Raw genomic sequence first — 18,856 nt, forward strand, 5'->3', positions numbered from 1 at the left:
CAGTGTGTACATGAGGAACTAACTAAAATTAAAGTAGATAAGGCGATGGGACCAGATGGGATCATCCGAGGCTATTGAGGGAATTTAAAGAAGTCCTGGCAGCTCCTCTGGTTGACTTTTTCAGTGCTACTTTAGAGTCAGGAGTAATTCTAGAGGACTAGAGGACTGGAGAGGGGCAGATTTGGTTCCTGTTCATAAAAGTGGGAGGCTGGGAACTACGAGCTGGTTAGGTCTGACCTCTGTGGTGAGCAAATGAATGGAATCTCTGCTAAAACAGAGGATAGTGCAGTTCTGAAATCCAATAGATTACATGGTTTTACCAGAGATAAATCTTATCAGATGAATCTGATCTATTTCTTTGATTGGGTGAACAGAGAGTTGGATCAAGAGACAATGCTAGGTGTAATATATATATGGATTTCAGCAAGGCTTTTGGCATGCTTCTTACAGGAGACATAAATAAATTGAGCACCCTTGGTATAGAAACTAGAGTGACTACTGAATTAGAAACTGGCTGACTGAGAGGCGACACAACAAATATTAGTAAATGGAGTTTACTCAAAAGAGGGGGGTATTACTAGTAGTGTGCCTCAGGGATCAGTCCTGGAGCCGGTTCTATTCAACAATTTTTTAGTGATATAGGGGAAGGAATGTCAAGGAGTTTCTTTTTGCTGATGATACCAAAATCCACAACAGGATAGACAACCAGGAAGATGTGGAAAACATGATGAGGACTCTATCTCATCTTGAGGAATGATCTAGAGACTGGCAGCTAAAGATTTATTGCTAAATAAAAAATAGCAGAGTAATGCATTTATGCTTCAAAAACACATGGGAGAAGTACAGTACTGTAGGTGAAATTTGTCTAAGCACGAAAGAAGAGCGGGATCTGGGAATGATTGTATTTTAATGATCTTAAGGTGGCCAAACAGGTGGATCAAACAATGGCAAAAGCCAGAAAGATGCTTGGCTGCAAAGGGAGAGGAATGATCAGCAGAAAGAGGAAGGTAATATTGCCCCTGTATAGGTCCCTGGTGAAACCTCACTTGGAATACTGTGTTCAGTTTCTGGAGACCGCACCTTCAAAAGGATATAAACCAGTAGGAGTTGGTCCAGAGGGTGGCTACTAAAATGATCAGTGGTCTTTGTTCTAAAACTTATGGGAATAGCATTAATGATTTAAACATGAATACTCTAGAGCAGTGGTCCCCAACCTTTTTTGCACCAGGGACCGGCTTCAAGCAAGGCCATTTTTCCATGGCCTGGCAGGGCGGGGTTTTGGTCATATGGGGCGGAGTTATGGAGGGGGTTGGATTTTAGTGCATACTTATCATTTAATTATGACATTTTTAATGTGAATGTGACTCAACTCACCATAGGTTTTCACATGCATGACACACTGACCCATGATCGTCACGGGGCTAGATGTAAAAGTACAGTTTGCATCCACGGGAACCTCCCGACCCACAATAATGGATGTAAAGCAGAATTATGACATTCCCGATACAACTCACCCTACAAAAAAGATGTTCTGGTGTCATCTCAGTAACAGCAACTCAAACTCCTTCTACTTCCAGGCTCAATAGCCCTTCTTATGAAAAGACAGCAGTTTACCACCAATGCATGTCCTCTTGAGAAAACACAACAAATAAGACTGATACAAACGCTTACATGCTAGTAAAATATCTCATCTCGGTAACAGACACAGAACCGACCTAACATACTCCCAGGATCTGTAGTAATGCACATAAACTAATCCGCACACAGTTACACCTGTATTATGGAATACACTCAAACAGGAGCAACCCTATCTATGAAAAGGCAACATTACAAATATTAAATCAGGACCTAAAAACCAATACACCTCTTATTAGGAAAACAACTAGCAAGCAGCTATAGATCCCCACACAGAAATAATTGTAAAACTATACTAATAACTAAGCAGAATAAATGTTTCAAAACAGGATTTAGACACTGCTATCACTCTTTTTACCCAGTCTCTGTGAAGAGGACCCTCAGAGATCTTTTCGCAGGCAAATTAATCAAAAGGGGCTGCACAAACAGGACTGTTCCTCAACAGGACAACTCATGTCAGATACATTAAGTAATGCAAAACAAAAACATCACTCAAACTATATAGTAAGCCTGCCATACTGAAACAGCATTAATTCCAGGAACTGAAACAGCAACAATCTACATATGAAAAGGCAGTAATTTAATTATTACTTCGGTCCTTAGAACAGAATTACTATTCTCTAAGCAGGGAAAAGGAATGACCAAGTGAGTAGGGCTATGGGGTGAGAATTAGGGAAACTAGAGTTAAAATTTCCACATTCCCTACTGACATACATTATGACCTTGGGAAAGATGCTTTATCTCCATGTACCAACTTTATCTTTATCTTCATGTACCAACTTAGGGGTGGATTTATCAAGCCATATTATGGCTATAATGCATGTTCAACAGCGCTTATTGTGTAATAAATGCTGTATATCATATGACTAGCGGAATACCCTAGCGGAATCTCCACTGTGCTTCGCTACAGTGGAGAAGTTGATAGAAACGTGTGAGTTAATTTCTTGCAAGTTGAAAAGTAATTGTTTTGAGTGAGTGAGGACTTTGGCGTTTATATATTTAGGCAGTATGATGAGGCTATCAGCTGAACTGACTCTAGAGCAGGCCATGTACAGCTGGCTGTGCAAGAAGCAGTGGTGCCTCAAGCCAACACCAACGACCTTGAGAGTCTGGCCCTGAGATTTGTTAATAGTCATTGCGAAGCACAGTCTGACTGGGAGCTGCAGGCGTTTAAATTGAAAGAGTAAGTCTGATGGTATAAAGGGGAAGCGAGGGATGAAAACTGTTTCCCCTCATCCACAACCTGTGAAAATGATTGCTTCAATGAGATTTCTGTGGAGGTACTATTGCATGATTGGCACATAATATCCTGCATTACGGACTCTATTCATATCCCATTCCGACTGAGTATGTGAGTACTCAACATTTTTTTAGGTGACCCCGACGTGACCCTGGCAGGGTGTTGCGTTTGATGGCCCATCAAATGTAGGAAAGTGAGAAGCGGTTAGTTTTTCCAAGGACATGATAGGGAATGACGGAGCCAAGTTTCAGCCTTGTAGGTACTTGGCAAGTGGGAGAATTAGTGATGAGTGAGAGAGTTAGTGAGGGCTTTGGCATGTGTATATATATATATATATATATATATATATATATATATATATATATATATATACAAGACCAAGCTTTTCCATAACATCAGACAGCACAAGCATCTCTGCCAAGGTCCCCTTTAAATCATTTTCAATCAAACTATAAGAGAACTATATAAGAACTTCAGTTATTGTCAACAAACTATAAGAGAACTATACAAGAACTAGACAAGTTCAATTCTAAAAATTCTTTGAACCCCTATTGAATACCCCATAGAACAACACAAAGAATTCCCCAAAGAATTCTTCAACTCTAACTCCTTGGCAGCCCAAAAGTACAAAATGCAATTCCCAACCTCCTGACAGTCTTAAAAGCTATACACAACCCCACACAGAAGTTACCTGCCTCTGCCTATATTAGGCTATGTATATTATATTTCTTTGTTTAACCCCATATATTTAGTTCCAAGTTATTCTTCCTGTTCTCTGTAAGACATTTGCTTGTCACTGTTATTGTTCAAAATGTAAACCGAATTGATCAGTAATTCTGTTATTGGAAAGTCGGTATAGAAAAGTTCTAAATAAATAAAATAAAAAATAAGCCTAGGAGGCAGGAAAGGCAACATCGCATGGTTTCTTTAACATTTTTGGGGAGATTTTTGTTGCCAAGCCACCTCAATTGGTGACTTCAGGGTGGGCGGGGTGTCTAAGAAAACACCCAGTGATTTATGGTATGCTTTTAGACGGCTGACTTTTTGGGCCACATGGCCCTTTAAGACATTGGTGACCCCATGCACTGGGGACCTCCACATCCTTTTCCAAGCATCTGCCACATTGTTTTGCCTCTCAAGACAAAACATCGTGATGATATTGTCACAATATTTTGTCACAGAGGGGCTAAATATCATGGGCATGCCCCTCCTCCGTGATATTGGGCCCCTACTGTGATTTAAAAAAATGTGGTTAAGTGAATCTAGGCCTTAGATTATAAGCTCTTTGTGGCAGAGATTTATTGTACCTGAATTCCAAAAATACTGTAAGCTGCCTTGAATGTAATTTAGAAGGTAAGCTAAAAATTTGAGGCAAATATTCAGAAAAGTAGCCAAAGCTATTCTTAAAATTACTCACCACATAAATAGACATGGTTTAAAGGGGAGAGTCAATATGGTTTTTGAAAATGGAAATCTTGCCTTACTGATTTACTAAATATTTTTGAGGGTGTAAATAAATATGTGGATAAAGGAAGTCGTTTTTCACTGAGCACACAATCACAATAAGGAATCTGTGGCTGGAGGATTTGGTCAAAGCAACTAATGGGGTTTAAAAGAGGACTGGACAAATTTCTGAAGGAAAACAGAATGTTAGGTCTGATGGAACTTGGTCTGACCCAGCATGTCACTTCTTACATTCTTATGAATATACTTGGCTAAAATTATCTAGATATCTTTAGTTGTGGCTCTTAATATACTCTGTTATAGTTATCTATGCAAACATACCTCGCTCATTTTCTCCCAGTCTTCTAATTCTTCCTCCAGGTACAACCCCATTTTATCAATCTGTATTTTTTAAATTCATAACTCAAGTCTTCATGTGACTTCTCTGATTCTTATTTGCGATATCAAACCATACGGTTTGATGATCATTGATGCTCAGATGGGCACCTCTCCGGATATTATCCCCATTAGTGAGCACTAGGTCGAGTATTGCACCCTCCCTCATGGTTTCAATTACCATTTGTTTGAGCAGAGCCCCTTAAAGGGCAGCCACTATCTCTCTACTTCTTGTAGATTCCGCAGAAGGGATACTCCAATCCATATCTGACAGATTAAAAATCTCCAATGATCAGCACTTGTCCCTTCTTTCACACCTTTTGATGTCATTCACCAGATCTTGATCCAGGTCTTCAGTTTGGGTTGGAGGTCTGTAGACCCTGCCAGTATAAATTTAAGAAACATCATCTAGTTTTAGAAAGTAATGCTTCTTCCCTACCCCATGTCCCTTACATTTTGGTTGCATTGATATTGTTTTTGACATAAAGTGTTGCTCCTCCCCCTTTTCTGTCCTTTCTGTCCTTCCTTAACAAGTTAAAGCCCAGGATGACTGTATACCAGTCATGAGACTGTGAACCATGTCTCCCTAATGGCAACAATGTCCAAGTCTGCCTCCACCATTAGGGCCTGCAGATCTGGGATTTTGTTGCCCAAGCTATGAGCATTTGTGGTCATAACTTTCCAGCTTTCCTCTCTTGGTTTCATAGTCACAGTTTCTGCTGTTTTGCTTAAACGTGGAATATTGAATTGACTAATTTTTTTTATTATCTATTCTTGTTTCCTATACTGCTTGGGGGTGGCATTATAATTTTGTTGGCCACCTTCTGCCACTCCCATCCTGTTGTTTACATGCCTAATGATGTATGATCAGAATTTCTTGGTCAGGATCTTCTTTCCTGCCACTGTCAAATGTAGGCCATCCTTATTGTATAATCATTTACTGTTCCATACATGACCCCAGCCTTCAATGAAGCCAAATCCATTTTCTTTATGCCATGTTCTGAGCCATGTATTGAAATTCTCGAATTCGCTTATCCTTTCCTTTCCCTTTTCGTGAATAGGCAATATTTTAGAAAAGGCAACATTCTTTACAATGGGTTTAATTTACTTCCCTAGACACTGGAAATCTTTCTGTACTGCTTGGATACTATTTCTAGCAAAGTCATTAGTCCTCAGATGGATGATAACATTGATATTTACTTTCTTCCATAATTGCATCGACTACCTGGTTTCCATTTCTACCAGCATTATTGTGTGGCCTTTGAAAAGAGATCCTAAATTAGTTCCTCTAATGACTGAGTGTCCTAGCAGAAGGAGACAAAATCATTAGAAGAACTAATTTTATGAGGTTTGATATTGTTAAAGGGTTTTCGGTTGCATTGTGTGGCTTCTTCCTTTTTCAAGCATCCTCTTATTGTTTATTGGAGGAGCAGCTTATGGGCAGAGGCTGTATCTTCACCCCAAGTTTTATTCTACCAGAGCCCACTGTAATTTATTCCTGGGAATAGATATCATGAGTGTTTCTCAGTTGAAGAGAATGGGTGTCTCTGGGTCACAGGTTTTGTTCTACCAGAGCCCACTGTAATCTATTTTTCCTTGGGTTTCAGAATCCTCTGTGTAATTTGGTATTGATATTCTGGAATGCTGTGAGGAGGATTTTAGAAGCCTAGATAGTTCCTCTTCCAGATGAGTCAGTTCTTTTTTCATTACAGACAACTGGAGGCAAATTGGACAACACTTACATCTCCCAATGCTATGCCTTGGGACATAAGCACCGCAATTGTTTATACTGAATAAAAGACATTTTGATTATAAGGGTCAGTGAGGGTGCTTGAGTAGTGTTATCTTAATTAATGTGCAAGTTATTGGATTGCTACTTAAGTCACTAATTATTCACTTAACCTATGTCCTTGGAAGAACTATTTAAGAAGAAAACACCAGAGGGGTGGGTGAAAGAGGAGAGGGTAAGGAGGGTATAAATAACTTACAGGTAGAATCTTTTACTGTCTCCCTTTTAAGACAGGAAATGTGATATAAAGACAAGCCAAAAAATACACTTTTACAGCTATGTAAAAGAACTTTTTTCAGTTGGCAAGGCCTGTTCCAAACAGTGTAGCTTAGAGAGCTGTTAATGTATATCAGTCGGAGAGTTTTTGTCTATAAGCAAGTGTGCAGTTCACTGAGAAATCATATGGATGGGATAGCCCAGATTAATAAACTCGGATGAAGGAGAAAAGGATTAAACAGCAGAAAAAGAACCTTCTAAAAGTACACACTAAAGGGGTCATTTTCTAAGCCTATCGCACGCAAAAAGGGACTTTTTGCGTGCGATAGCTTGCCGGGGGTGGAGTCGGGCAGGCGAGGAGGCAGACGTGGCATTATCTTCACTGGCGGCGATAAGGTAAGTTACGTTATCGTCGCCAGTAGCGCGCCCAATAGCACCACCCTTCACGGTGACGCTATTGAGTGTGAAAGTCGGCAACGATAACACCGCGGTGGGGCGATCGCTGCAGGCTTTCGCAGGTCCGACCCCCATTACCGCCGGAATTCATCATTCTCTGCGAGAATGGAAAATCCAGGCCAAAGAGAGGAAAATATTAAAAAATTATGCAGCAGAACAGGATTGAACAGAATAAATAAACAAAAACTTCTAAAGCGCCCACTAAGGGGGGTTATTTTCTAACCCTATTGCACGCGAAAAGGGACTTTTCGCACGTGATAGCTAACTCGGGGCTGTGTCGGGACCAGAAGAGGAGCAGTCGGGGCGGCACCGGGGCGGATGCGGTAGAAACATCGCTGGCTGCGAAAAGGTAAGAACCCTTATTGCTGTCAGTAGCGCGCCCAATAGCGCCACCTTTTACGATGGCGCTATTGGGTGCGAAAGCCGGCAGCGATAACTACGTGGTGGTGCGATCGCTGCAGGCTTCACCCCCCCCCCCGCCCCCCGTTACCGTGGAATTCGAAAACCTGTGCGCCGTAGGAAAATCCAGCCCTAAGTTAGAGAAGAAAATATATAAATATATTTAAAGAAATCACTTAGCAGACTGCAGTGCTGTATGCTTTTGAATAAGGCTACAAATTCTGTATTGAAAATATATTCAATTAATGTTAAAAAAAAAAAATAAAATAAAAAATCCTTCCAGGCAATGCCATAGCTAAGGGGGAGTGCAAAGTCCCTGGGTGCCGGGCTGTAGGGGCATCCTGGGGGCCTCTCTTTGTATATTTTTTTCAGCTGCATGCAGGTAGAAGGCAAGAAGAGGGTATTATTTGAAATGCCTGCTGTTTCTGTGACCGTGAGTATTTTTACAAAGACCATAGTCGTGGCGGTGGGAAAAGGGGGTGCATGGGGGTGCATGGGGGAGCCAACATAAATGTATTGGCCCCCGGGTGCCGGAAACCTTTGCTCTGCTACTGCTTCTGGGTCACCAAACACAATTCCCCACCCCATCCTCCAAATTCAATTAAAAGGCATGGACCATAGTGGCCTGAAGTGCCCCCCCCCCCCCTAACTTCCGACAGCAATGCTCTTAATGTACACTTCCAGCTTTGCTGTCAAGAGCTGGGAGTGCGGTAACACTGCACTGACTCCTGGCTCAGGTTTTTTGGGTTTTTTTTAGGGGGCTTCATGAGGGGCAGCAGGGTGGGGGTATGAGTTCTGGGATGGTGGTGGCGGTTGGCAGGAGAGGGACGTTGACCAAAATGAAAATTAAAATGTGTGTGTGTGTTGAGAATCGGGGAAATACTTGTTCCACTTAGGCCCGCTGCTATTTTTTTTAATTTTTGGTGGCTGGGGGAATTGGGCCTGCTGGCCTGGAAGGTTTTGTTTTTTTGTTTTGTTTTGTTTTAAGTTACCCAGCTGTATTATGAATATATCTGGATAGAGTTGACATGATCTGGGTTCACATAATGTTAAATATTGTTGTTATCTGGCCAAGTTATCTGGGTAATGTTGCTCCGGCCTGCAATTCTGCAACCCCACTCTGACTTTATCCAGCTATAAAGCTTTAGCTAGTAATGTCAGGGGTGGCCAAAATAGCAAGAAATTCAAACCCTCAAGATTTGTCCACCTAAATCCCAATTTAGCCGGAGGAGCAAATGTATTATTAGTAATACCCCTGCTATAGGGAAAACAGAACAAGTTAGACTACACAGAAAACTACACGTTAGCAGAATATATCACATTGGTCACATACGCAGGAAAACCCTTACCAAATAAACAACTATTGACCACAAATTATGCAGTCAAAAACTGAACTTCTGTCCACTCCTCTCCAATCTCACCCACACTCCTCCTGTTTTCTACAGGACAGGAAGGCAAAGGCTGGATTAGAGAGCTGAGTGGCTCTCCAGAGCTCACGCCCCTCCCCTCCTCTTTCCTGCACAACAGGGTTGGGGGGGGGGGGACGGGAACAAGAAGGGGTGAGAAACAGGAAAAGGGGTGCTTGATTAGGGAGTCCAGTGTTCTGCTCTGTTCACGCTACCCTCACCTCTCTCTCCCATTCCCTGCACCCAGTCAGGGAGGATAGGGACTGCAACAGGAAGGAGAGGACTGTTCTCTGCTGCCCGAGATTTGGGGCACTGGTCAGGAGAATCATCAGTGCAAAGCAAGCACTGCTCTACTTAGGCAATGCCTCCAGCTTGTGTACAGGATTGGGTACTTTCCCCCCACCCCCGTCTCTTGGGATAAGGTTTATTTCAGGTACAATCCTGAGGCATAGAATTTTCCTTTTTTAGGGGTGGCTAGGGGGAAATGTAGAGATGGATCTGGCTGTTTCCTTCTGCTCCTCTGGACTTTCAGCTCAGTCATAACAATGGCTGGGTTCCAGCAGTGTGTGCCTTCATTTTAAATTACCCAGGGATTCTTTTCCTCTATTTTATATCCCCCTCCCAACTCATCTAACCCAGCCACTGTAGTGATAGATCTTGACGGGGAGATATATACCAGGACTCCTTCCAGAACTCTGTAATCGTGGGCCCTAAATCTCCAGCCCTGGCCATCCCAGAGAACAGATGGACCTGATTCTGAAATGGTTCAATTACAACTTGCTACCTCCAGATGGCAGTGCACAGCACTGTCACTAAGCCAACAGGTTACTCCCAAATAAACCCTTTTTTAAAGTCCACATTGTACAAGACCAGTTCTCTGCAGCATTTCTCCTTCAGCTCTGAACAGACCCGCTCACACCTCTTTGTCTCTGTGATGTGTTTTGGGGATGTCTTTCCTACTAGGTCAATGAGCAGGGTAGCGAGACCTGCAAAATTTGGAATTGGTTTCCTATAACAGGGGGTGCTCCAACCTGTCCTCAAGCACCCCCCCTCCCCCCAAGTCAGTTTAGTTTTCAGGATATCCCTAATGAATATGTATGAGAAATATTAGCCTACATAAGAGGTTGTGCATTCAGATAAATCTCATGCATGTTCATTAAAAGTATCCTGAAAACCTGACTGGCTGGGGGAGGGGGGCTGAGCACCCCTGTCCTGTAATATCCCACCAGACCTAGAAATTTCATTGCTTGCCTTTTCATTGTGAGGATCTGCTTATATGTCTTTGGAAGTCATGGGCTTCCACACTACGTAACCAATGTTTCTTTCCTCACTACATAACCAATATATTTATTTATTTATTTATTTGAAACTTTTATATACCGGTATTAGTAAGCATACATCATACCGGTTCACATTGTAACTAATAGGCTGAAATTACAATCAACAGGGAGGGGAAAACCGGGGGGAATATACATAGAGCAGCAAGGCATTGAAGTTAAAGCATTAAAACTGAAACGGGCTATTTACAGGTCTATATATAAAGGCTTAAAACAACTTATTTACAGCAGTCTATATACAGAACAATTTAATCTTGTTCTTGGACTAAAGAACATTTGGTAGGGTTAAATGCAGGGGTGGATTGGCCTATCGGGGGATCGGGCATCCCCCGGTGGGCCGGTCGCTCCAGTCACGTGGTCTGCCGTGCGCGGCCGTGACAGCCATGCTCGGCAGACCACATGATTTGTCCTGGGCCGGCCTGGGCGGCGAATCCCCGGGCCGGTCTTCCTCAGGAATCCGCCGCTGGTTAAATGCCAGGCTATCCGCGCTCCATGAATTTAACTCTGCGACTGTTTTTTTTCCCAGGTGTTTATCACAGCCTACCTTGTAAGTTGGAAAGTCATACAAAGGGCCTGCTCTGTGTCTATGGGAAAAATGCTTAGTAAATGAGACCCAAAGTATTCCGAGGCACACCGGGGGCAATCTGCAAAACACTGCAGCTAGCTGCAAGGTCCCCAGGTACTTTATCACACAGATTCAGCGTCAGTGCACAAAGGGAAGGGAGAAGCTTACGTTCTCTGCGCAAGGGAAGTTTGCCTGGAGAGCTTTGCACTTGGCTTTTTCTGCAGGTACTTTGGCAGCCAAAACACTTGCAGTTTTGAAAATACAAAGCTATGCACATTTTTGCCTCTCCTGGTCTAATCCTGCCCGGGTAAAAGCATCCAAGAAAATGCAGGTGAATGTAGGTGCATTGTGGAATAACCTGCCGACTCTTATCTTCTGCATACGGGATGGGCAATTTTTAAATAGAGTTTGATCACTCCTATTGAAAACCCTGTCTCGGCTCATGTAAATGAAAATTTAATTCCTCTGAAATAGCTTTGTGCAAATGCATGGTTCTTTTATTTTTGTTTGTTTCTTTCTGTAGGCATGATCCCTGGCTCCTGTCACTGCAAAACTGGTTATGGTGGAGAGCGATGTGACAGATGTGCTGTGGGTTACACTGGATTTCCTGTCTGTGTCTACTGCAACTGCAGTGTGATGGGCAGCTTGAATGATGATCCCTGCATAAAGCCGTGTACCTGCAAGGTATGAATCGTGGAGTTTTGCTTCAGCCAACAGAAACCCTATAGGTGTTTATTGGATATTAAAGATCTTCTTGTCATGTCAGCAGATTATTACACATACAAAGCTAACTGCTTGCTTGAATAGTAGCAGTACAGTTTAGCTGACAATTGAGTGCAGAACTGCCGCATTAATTGGCAAAGAGCATTGAGCTGAGTTAACTGGATGTCATTGTTATCATAGGTAGCAATGACCCGCTCCTATAAAATCTCATTATACTGCACCAGTTCTGTCTTAAAATATTATGACAAATGTACAGTTAACTGTGATCTAATAGTTGTTACGGTACTGTGGTTGGGGGACAGATGTTTTACCTGAATAATTTCTTTTTCTGCATTAATAACAATTACCACTGCTGTAGCTTAATGCAGAGACAGAATGGTGCTTGTCAGGACTGAGAGATCATACAGGGAGCATTTTGGCTTACAGATGTAGGATGGTGCAAATAGTTTGAATAAATTTCAGCCAAAAACAGAACTTGGTATTTGCATATGGGCCGAATATTCAAAGATAGCCAAATAAGTAAGTGCTGAATATCCCCAATAACATTGCTACTTAGCCAGCTAACTTAAGCGTATAAGTAGTGCCATATGAATCACTTATTCAGCTAGGTGGTGGATATTCAGTGGCTGCCACTTAGCCGGATAAGTTGCAACTTATCTGGCTAAGTGGCTTTGAATATTGGGCTCCTTATGGTTTTGTTGACTATTGAGCAAGTCTGAAAATAAAGAAGCCAAGCCATCCCTTTATAGGGTGGGAAGGCCACAATCGGCACAGTGTGCCACCTCCAGATCTCGGGGGAGGCAGCTTAAGGTGAAAGAGACTGGGGACAACCTTAGGTACAAATGTAGGCTGGTCCACTCTCCAGCCTCTTCTTCGGTGGTTTTCCTACCCATTTCCACTCATCAGTGGATTGTTCCCAGATGGCCCAAGTATGGCATAGTGAGAGGGGGAAGATGCCAAACACAACTGTGGCACAGTGAGCTGGGGTTGGCTATGTCCAGCAGTACCAAACAAGTAATGTGCAAAAGTTAGCTGGGCAGGGAACACCAAGTAACTGGTCCTCCTCCTACATTGCATGAATGGGTGAGACCTGAAATGAGTTGTTTCTCAAGCCTTCAGCTTTGATGGCTAAGACTTGCCCTGCTTATCACCCAAGTTATGTTGCATACTCATGAGTGACTCCTGCTCTTTTAAAGATCAGGATGTCATTGCAGGCAGAGAATGCCTTACCCAGTAAACAAAGACCGGATTGCAGGATAACTTTTAGGTGAGATTTGTGCCCTGGACATTGAAACGTTATAAAGGGCCAATTGGGTGGCAGTGCAATGCTTATTGAGGGTTTGTGATTTGCACACTGAGCAACTGAACGACAAGGCTGGCCCATGCAGGTTTCTTTTCCAAGAGATTTGCCAACCACCTGGCTGAAATAACACAAAATATCCAGGCTGGTGAATTGTTTTGCAAGTTGTATATACGGTATATTTTTTTTAAATAGGATAGCTGCTGGTAAAATCCAGAGAAATCCATCACCAATCTATGCAAAATGCATTTTGGCTTTCCATGGATTGATGCATTTTCTTGGATCCATTTCTGATTCCTTGAATTTCTCTGTGGTTTGTAGGAAAAATGATGATACATTTTTGTTTTTATTTATCTGAGGGAAATTTGTGGATTTTGTCAAACTCCAATTTGGATGAAATCCACCAAATTTGAGTTCATCTCAAACTAAATGATGCATCCCTAATGGTCTGATTTTCAGGGTAGCAAGATCCTTTGGAATTAAATTTATTTCCTATTATTTTATTGTTACATACTGTGTTTATGGCATAGATATTGAACATTTAATACAGAGGTACAGGGAGCCAATGTAGGAACCTATGTTGCTTGGTCCAAAGAGCTAACATGCAATGGAGAAGTAATATTCCTAATGTCAATTTGGGTTTTCAGGAAAATGTTGAAGGGGAAAACTGTGATCATTGCAAACGTGGATTCTTCAACTTGAAGCAATACAACCTGAAAGGCTGTGAAAAGTGTTTTTGCTCAGGGGTCTCCATCATCTGCGTTGACTCCCATTGGAACTACAACCCAGTAAGAAGATCATTTGTAATATGACACAAATGTGGCATTTTACTTGGCTTACTGTAGAACCTTTTTTAGGAAAAATATTTAAGAGCATTCCCTTAGGGTCTGAATGCAACTTGGCTAATCCATTATTGTCACAGGAATTCTATTTTTTGGTGACTCGCTATCCAGAAAAATACTGGTACTGTCTATAAATAAAGCAATATAACCACAAGGTGATTAAAGGAAGAGACTATTTCCAGCAGTAATTTATATAATTGTTGTTGTGCCCAGTCTTACAAAATTATTTTAGTAATTTAAGCAACATTTAATAGTTTGAATGCATTTTAATCTAGCTAAAATACAGTTTACAAATGTATAGGCCTTAATTCCGCAAAATTCCTAAGCTGCCTTATACATCTGGAGATATTTGGTCTGCAACATTTTTTCGCATGCTATAAAAATATTTAGACTAGCTTGCAAGTTGTAGCTATACTACCACACAGATTTACTCCTGACCATGATTTTTATGTAGACCTCTAAATTTCATTGAATTGAGATCATATTGATAACACAGGTTTGATTATATAGCTTTTCTAGCTGTTCTAAGAACAGAAAATGGTCTTACAATCAGAGACTAATATTCTGCCTTAGTGTTGTAGTGGAGAAGGTGCCTGAATCTAAGCAATAAGGACGACTCACATTATTGACTGTGGTAGTATATTAACATGGTTGATTCGATGGAAGCCAACATTGGGCCTGATTCTGCAAGGAAACATTTCTAAATTAATTTTCCCTTTTATGTTAGCTTCTCCCATTTCCTTAAAACTGAATTTCCAAATTTTCTGACAGCTTCTGACACAAATGTATCAATTGTTCTCCTAGGACAAGCAGGATGGTAGTCCTCACACATGGGTGACATCATCAGATGGAGCCCGTCACAGAAAACCTTCTGTCAAAGTTTCTAGAAACTTTGGCACACTGAGCATGCCCAATATGCAACTATCCACATGGGGTCCCTCACAGTCTCTTCTTTTCCGTGGAACTATTGTCTCGCGTTTGTGGAGCACTGCTCTTTTTTTTGTAGTTTCAAGTAATTTCCCAATCGGTTCCAACTGTTCTTGCACCTGGGTCCCTGGCGCGGTAAGGTTTTTCTTCATTCAGTGTGATCCATTCTCAGTGGTGTCTCACTCTCGGTGGCCGCTAGACACCAACCCCTTGCCGGGTCTTTTTGTATTGGTATCGTCGGGATTTCGTCGATGCCCCCAGTGTCCATGGATCATGTCTGTCATGGATCTGCATGAGGTATGTATCCTCTGTTTGGGGGCATTTTTGCAACCAGATCACTCCCAAGGGCCATGGCGCCCGAGTAGACAAAATGGAGAAGCTCTTAGGTTCCAAAAAACTTGAATTTTTGACTCTGACATTGGGTGCAAGAACTCCAAAAGGCTGCGGGAAGCTGATGGACACTGAGAATTTGCTTTCCACTCTCCTGCCAGGGCCTCCTCTGGAGAGAGGGGCTGGAGATCGCCCATCATCGGTGTCTTTGTGGTCCAGGATGTCGGGATGGTCTCCATCCTCCTCGGCGCCAGGGAAAGACCAGGCTGAGCACTGAGCAAAGTCCCAGAAGCATTGCCACCAGTCTTCATCTTCGCACAGCACCGGGCTCAGGTTGGCACCAACACTTGCTGTGATGCCCCCGAAGCGACCCTGTGGAGAGGAGGCGCTATCCTCCATCAAACCCAGGAGTTTCAAGTGTTCCCACTGATGCTGGTGCCGGGCACCAATCTCCCTTAGAGCTCCAAGGGAGATTTAGTGACACCTTCCCCTCCTCCGTCCGTCTTGTCCTTGGCGAACTTTCAAGAGGAGTTGGACTGCAGGGTGCAATTGCCAGTGATCCAAGCCCTGCAGGGCATCAAGTCTCTGGCCCTGCTAGTACTTCCACCGGTGCCGGAGCCTGTACCCTCAATGTTGGTACCACTGCTGGAGCTCCTCAGTATTGTCCTTTACAACCTCCCCACACAGCTGCTGCCAGTGCATTGGGGTCCATCAATACCCCAGCAGCCACCATTGCCTCCTCTGTCCAGTGACCAAGACGAGGTTGATGCTACCTGCAGGGTGGAGCCCTGCAGGTCCTCATTGGCTGGCAGAGCTGGTCATGCCGAGACCCAACAGGACCTTTACCAATACCATCCTTTGTTCCCTGCAGGTGAACTGCACCTGACCTAGGTGCAGGTCTTCGAAGATGAACAATTCCACAAAGGTCGAAAGACACAAGCTAAGAAAAGTTTCCTAGGGTCAGTGCAGGCAGCGATCCAACAAATTCCAGAAGGTGGACCAGGATTCGGGGCAGGCGTCTATCCAACGAAGTCCAGAAGTTGTACCAGGAGTCGGGGCAGGTGGCAATCCAATGAAGTCAGAAAGCGTACCAGGATTCGGGGCAGGTGGCAATCCAATGAAATCCAGAACAATCTAAGGTCAAGGCCAGAGAGGCAATCCTGAAGAGGACAAAGACAGGGACACGGAGTCAGGAACACAGAGTCAGGCAACTGGCTACTCACAAGGAGCTCGACCTGTTCCCGAGGCAAAGTACTGCAGGCAGGAATGGGTTTAAGTAGTCTGGAGGGCTGATGTCATCAGAGGGAGCAGTGGGAACTTTTCCACCATGGCCAATTTAAATTCTGCGGAGGGTGCGCGCTCGTGCCTGGGGAGTTGCTAGTGGGGACGGGCGGCGGCTGCGAGCCGTGAGGAAGCTCAGCATTGGTGGTGGCTCCCTGCTGCTGCAAAGGAAGCTGGGGCTGGTCTAATCATAGCGGCGCCTAATTATTGGAACATGATTCGGTTTGACCTTCGATCGATTGAAGATGTCAAGAAATTTAAAATTTCCTTCAAGCAATTTTTGCTCAATCGTGCGTACAACTGTTAATTGAACTATTTGAATAAGATAATGAGTTTGGTAATAAACATTCAAACGAGATTTTAAGTGATCTCTTTTTAGACAATAAGTTTTGATGATTTAAATATCGTTTTGTCATTTAGTTTCTATGAAACTATTTTGTATGTTTATGTATTTTGTTTAGTTTTTATTATGTGTGTGTATCTTGTATATCGCCTAGGCCTAACAGTGTTAGGCGATTAATACATTTTATTAAATGAAATGAAATAAATGGTCTGGTGGAGCTCCGCGGCCGGCGAGGCAACAAGAATTAAGAAGCAGTAACTGTTGAGGAAAGCTAATATGCTTTGGCTAGGAGAAGCAAATTTTCACATGAAACTTGTAGACATTCCACCAGGAAATTCTTGCATAACTCAGCCAAAACTGCATTGACTCATAAACCAGAAAAAATATTATACAGCTGAAAATATGGAACACACAGGAATGCCAAGTGATACAAAGTACAAAGGATCACTAGGATAAATTAATTATTTAACTTCTGAAATCTAGTCTCTGTTTGTATCTGTTTATCTAATCCAGTGTTTTCCAACTTTGTCCTGGAGTACACCTAACCAGGCTGATTTTCAGGATTGCCACAATGAATATGTGTTAAATAGGTTTGCATATATTGGAGAACCATTATATGCAAATCTGTCGCGTGCATATTCTTTCTGGCAATCCTAAAATCCCAGAGGTATGCCTCCAAGACAGCATTGGGAAACATTGAACTTCACAATTATTGATGAGAAGGCCTGTTTGCAAACATATTAAGATGCACTTTAATGATACTTCAATCTTGATCAGGATCAAATGTTGTGCCAAAAGAAATATACTATTTATTTTTTTAAAGATTATACCTGAAATCACTTATCCCATTCTTGAATGTTGACGAGGTGCTGGCGCAAATTGACAAACTAAATAATAGCAAATCAATGGGATCTGATGGTATTATTCACCTCAGGGGTCTAAAGAAACTCAAATACAAAATTACAAGCCTGCTACTGTAATCTGTAATTTACCATTGCTTCAGTTCTTGAAGAATGGAGGGTAGCTAACATAATGCCAGTTTTCAAAAAGGTTCAAGGGGTGACCCAAGTAACTACAGATGGGTGAGCCTGATATCAGTGCCAGATAAAATGTCAGAAGCTAATATTAGGAACAGAATTACTAAAATATGATGATCATGGTTTAATAGGGAATAGTTAGCATGGATTTAGCAAAGAGAGGTCATGCCTTGCTAATCTGTTAGAACTGATTGAAAATATGAACAAGCATGTATACAAAGGTGAAGGGGTCAAAACAGTGTATCTGGATTTTCAGAAGGCATTTGATGAAGTCTTTCACATAAGAATCCTCAGGAAACTAAAATGTCATAAAATAGGATGTGATGCCTTATTATAACTAGGTAATCGATTAAAAGATAGGAAACAAAGAGTAGGACTAAATGGTCAGTTTTCCCAATGGAACAAGGTAAATAGTGAAGCACCTCAGAAATCCGTATTCATTAATAGTCTGGAAAATGGAGGAACAATTGAGGTGATCAATTTTACAGATGACACATATATATAAAAAATAGATTTGGCACAAGAAAACTGTGAGGAACTGCAGAAGGACCTTGCCAGATTAGGGAAGCGGGGATCTAAATAGCAGATTAAATGTAATGTGGACAATTGCAAAGTGCTCCACATAGAGAAAAATAATCCTAACTTTAGTTAAATAATTCTAGGTTCTGAATTAGCAGTTACCACCCCAGGAAAAGGATCTTGGTGTCATTGTGGAAAATAAATTGAAATCCTCATCTCAGTAATAAAATAAATAACAAATAGTATGTTATGGATTATTTGGAAAGGCATGGAAAACAAAACTGAGAATATACTAATGCCTCTATGTAATTATGTAGATCTATGGTGTGATTGCACCTTCGGTGTTGTATGCATTTCTGGTCACCCCCATGTCAATATATAGCAGAACTGGTAAGGGCAGAGAGAAGGGCAACAAAAATGAAAAAGGGGATGGAACAGCTCCCTTACTGAGAGAGGCTAAAGAGGTTAGGGCTCTTCAGAGTGAAAAAGAGGATGAGATGAGGTATGACAGAAGTTTATAAAACCATGAGTGGGGTGGAATACGTAAACACCGAACAGGGAATTTTATTTCTTCTTTCAAACAGTACAAAGACAAGGGGAACAGTCCATGATGCTAACTGGTAGCAGATTTAAAACAAATTGGGAGAAAGTATTTTTTTCACTCCACAAATA

At 42.1% G+C, this 18,856-nt stretch overlaps 1 protein-coding gene across 1 annotated transcript in view; it reads left to right on the plus strand.

Moving 5' to 3' along the window:
• The window catches only part of LAMA2 (laminin subunit alpha 2), a 1,492,466-nt gene that overhangs the window by 596,264 nt on the left and 877,346 nt on the right, over nucleotides 1–18,856 (plus strand). Inside the window, 2 exon segments of the mRNA XM_029596813.1 lie at nucleotides 11,406–11,566; nucleotides 13,553–13,693. Coding sequence (XP_029452673.1) covers nucleotides 11,406–11,566; nucleotides 13,553–13,693 — 302 coding nt within the window.

Source organism: Rhinatrema bivittatum, chromosome 3, assembly GCF_901001135.1.
Source record: "Rhinatrema bivittatum chromosome 3, aRhiBiv1.1, whole genome shotgun sequence".
Classification (NCBI taxonomy): domain Eukaryota; kingdom Metazoa; phylum Chordata; class Amphibia; order Gymnophiona; family Rhinatrematidae; genus Rhinatrema; species Rhinatrema bivittatum.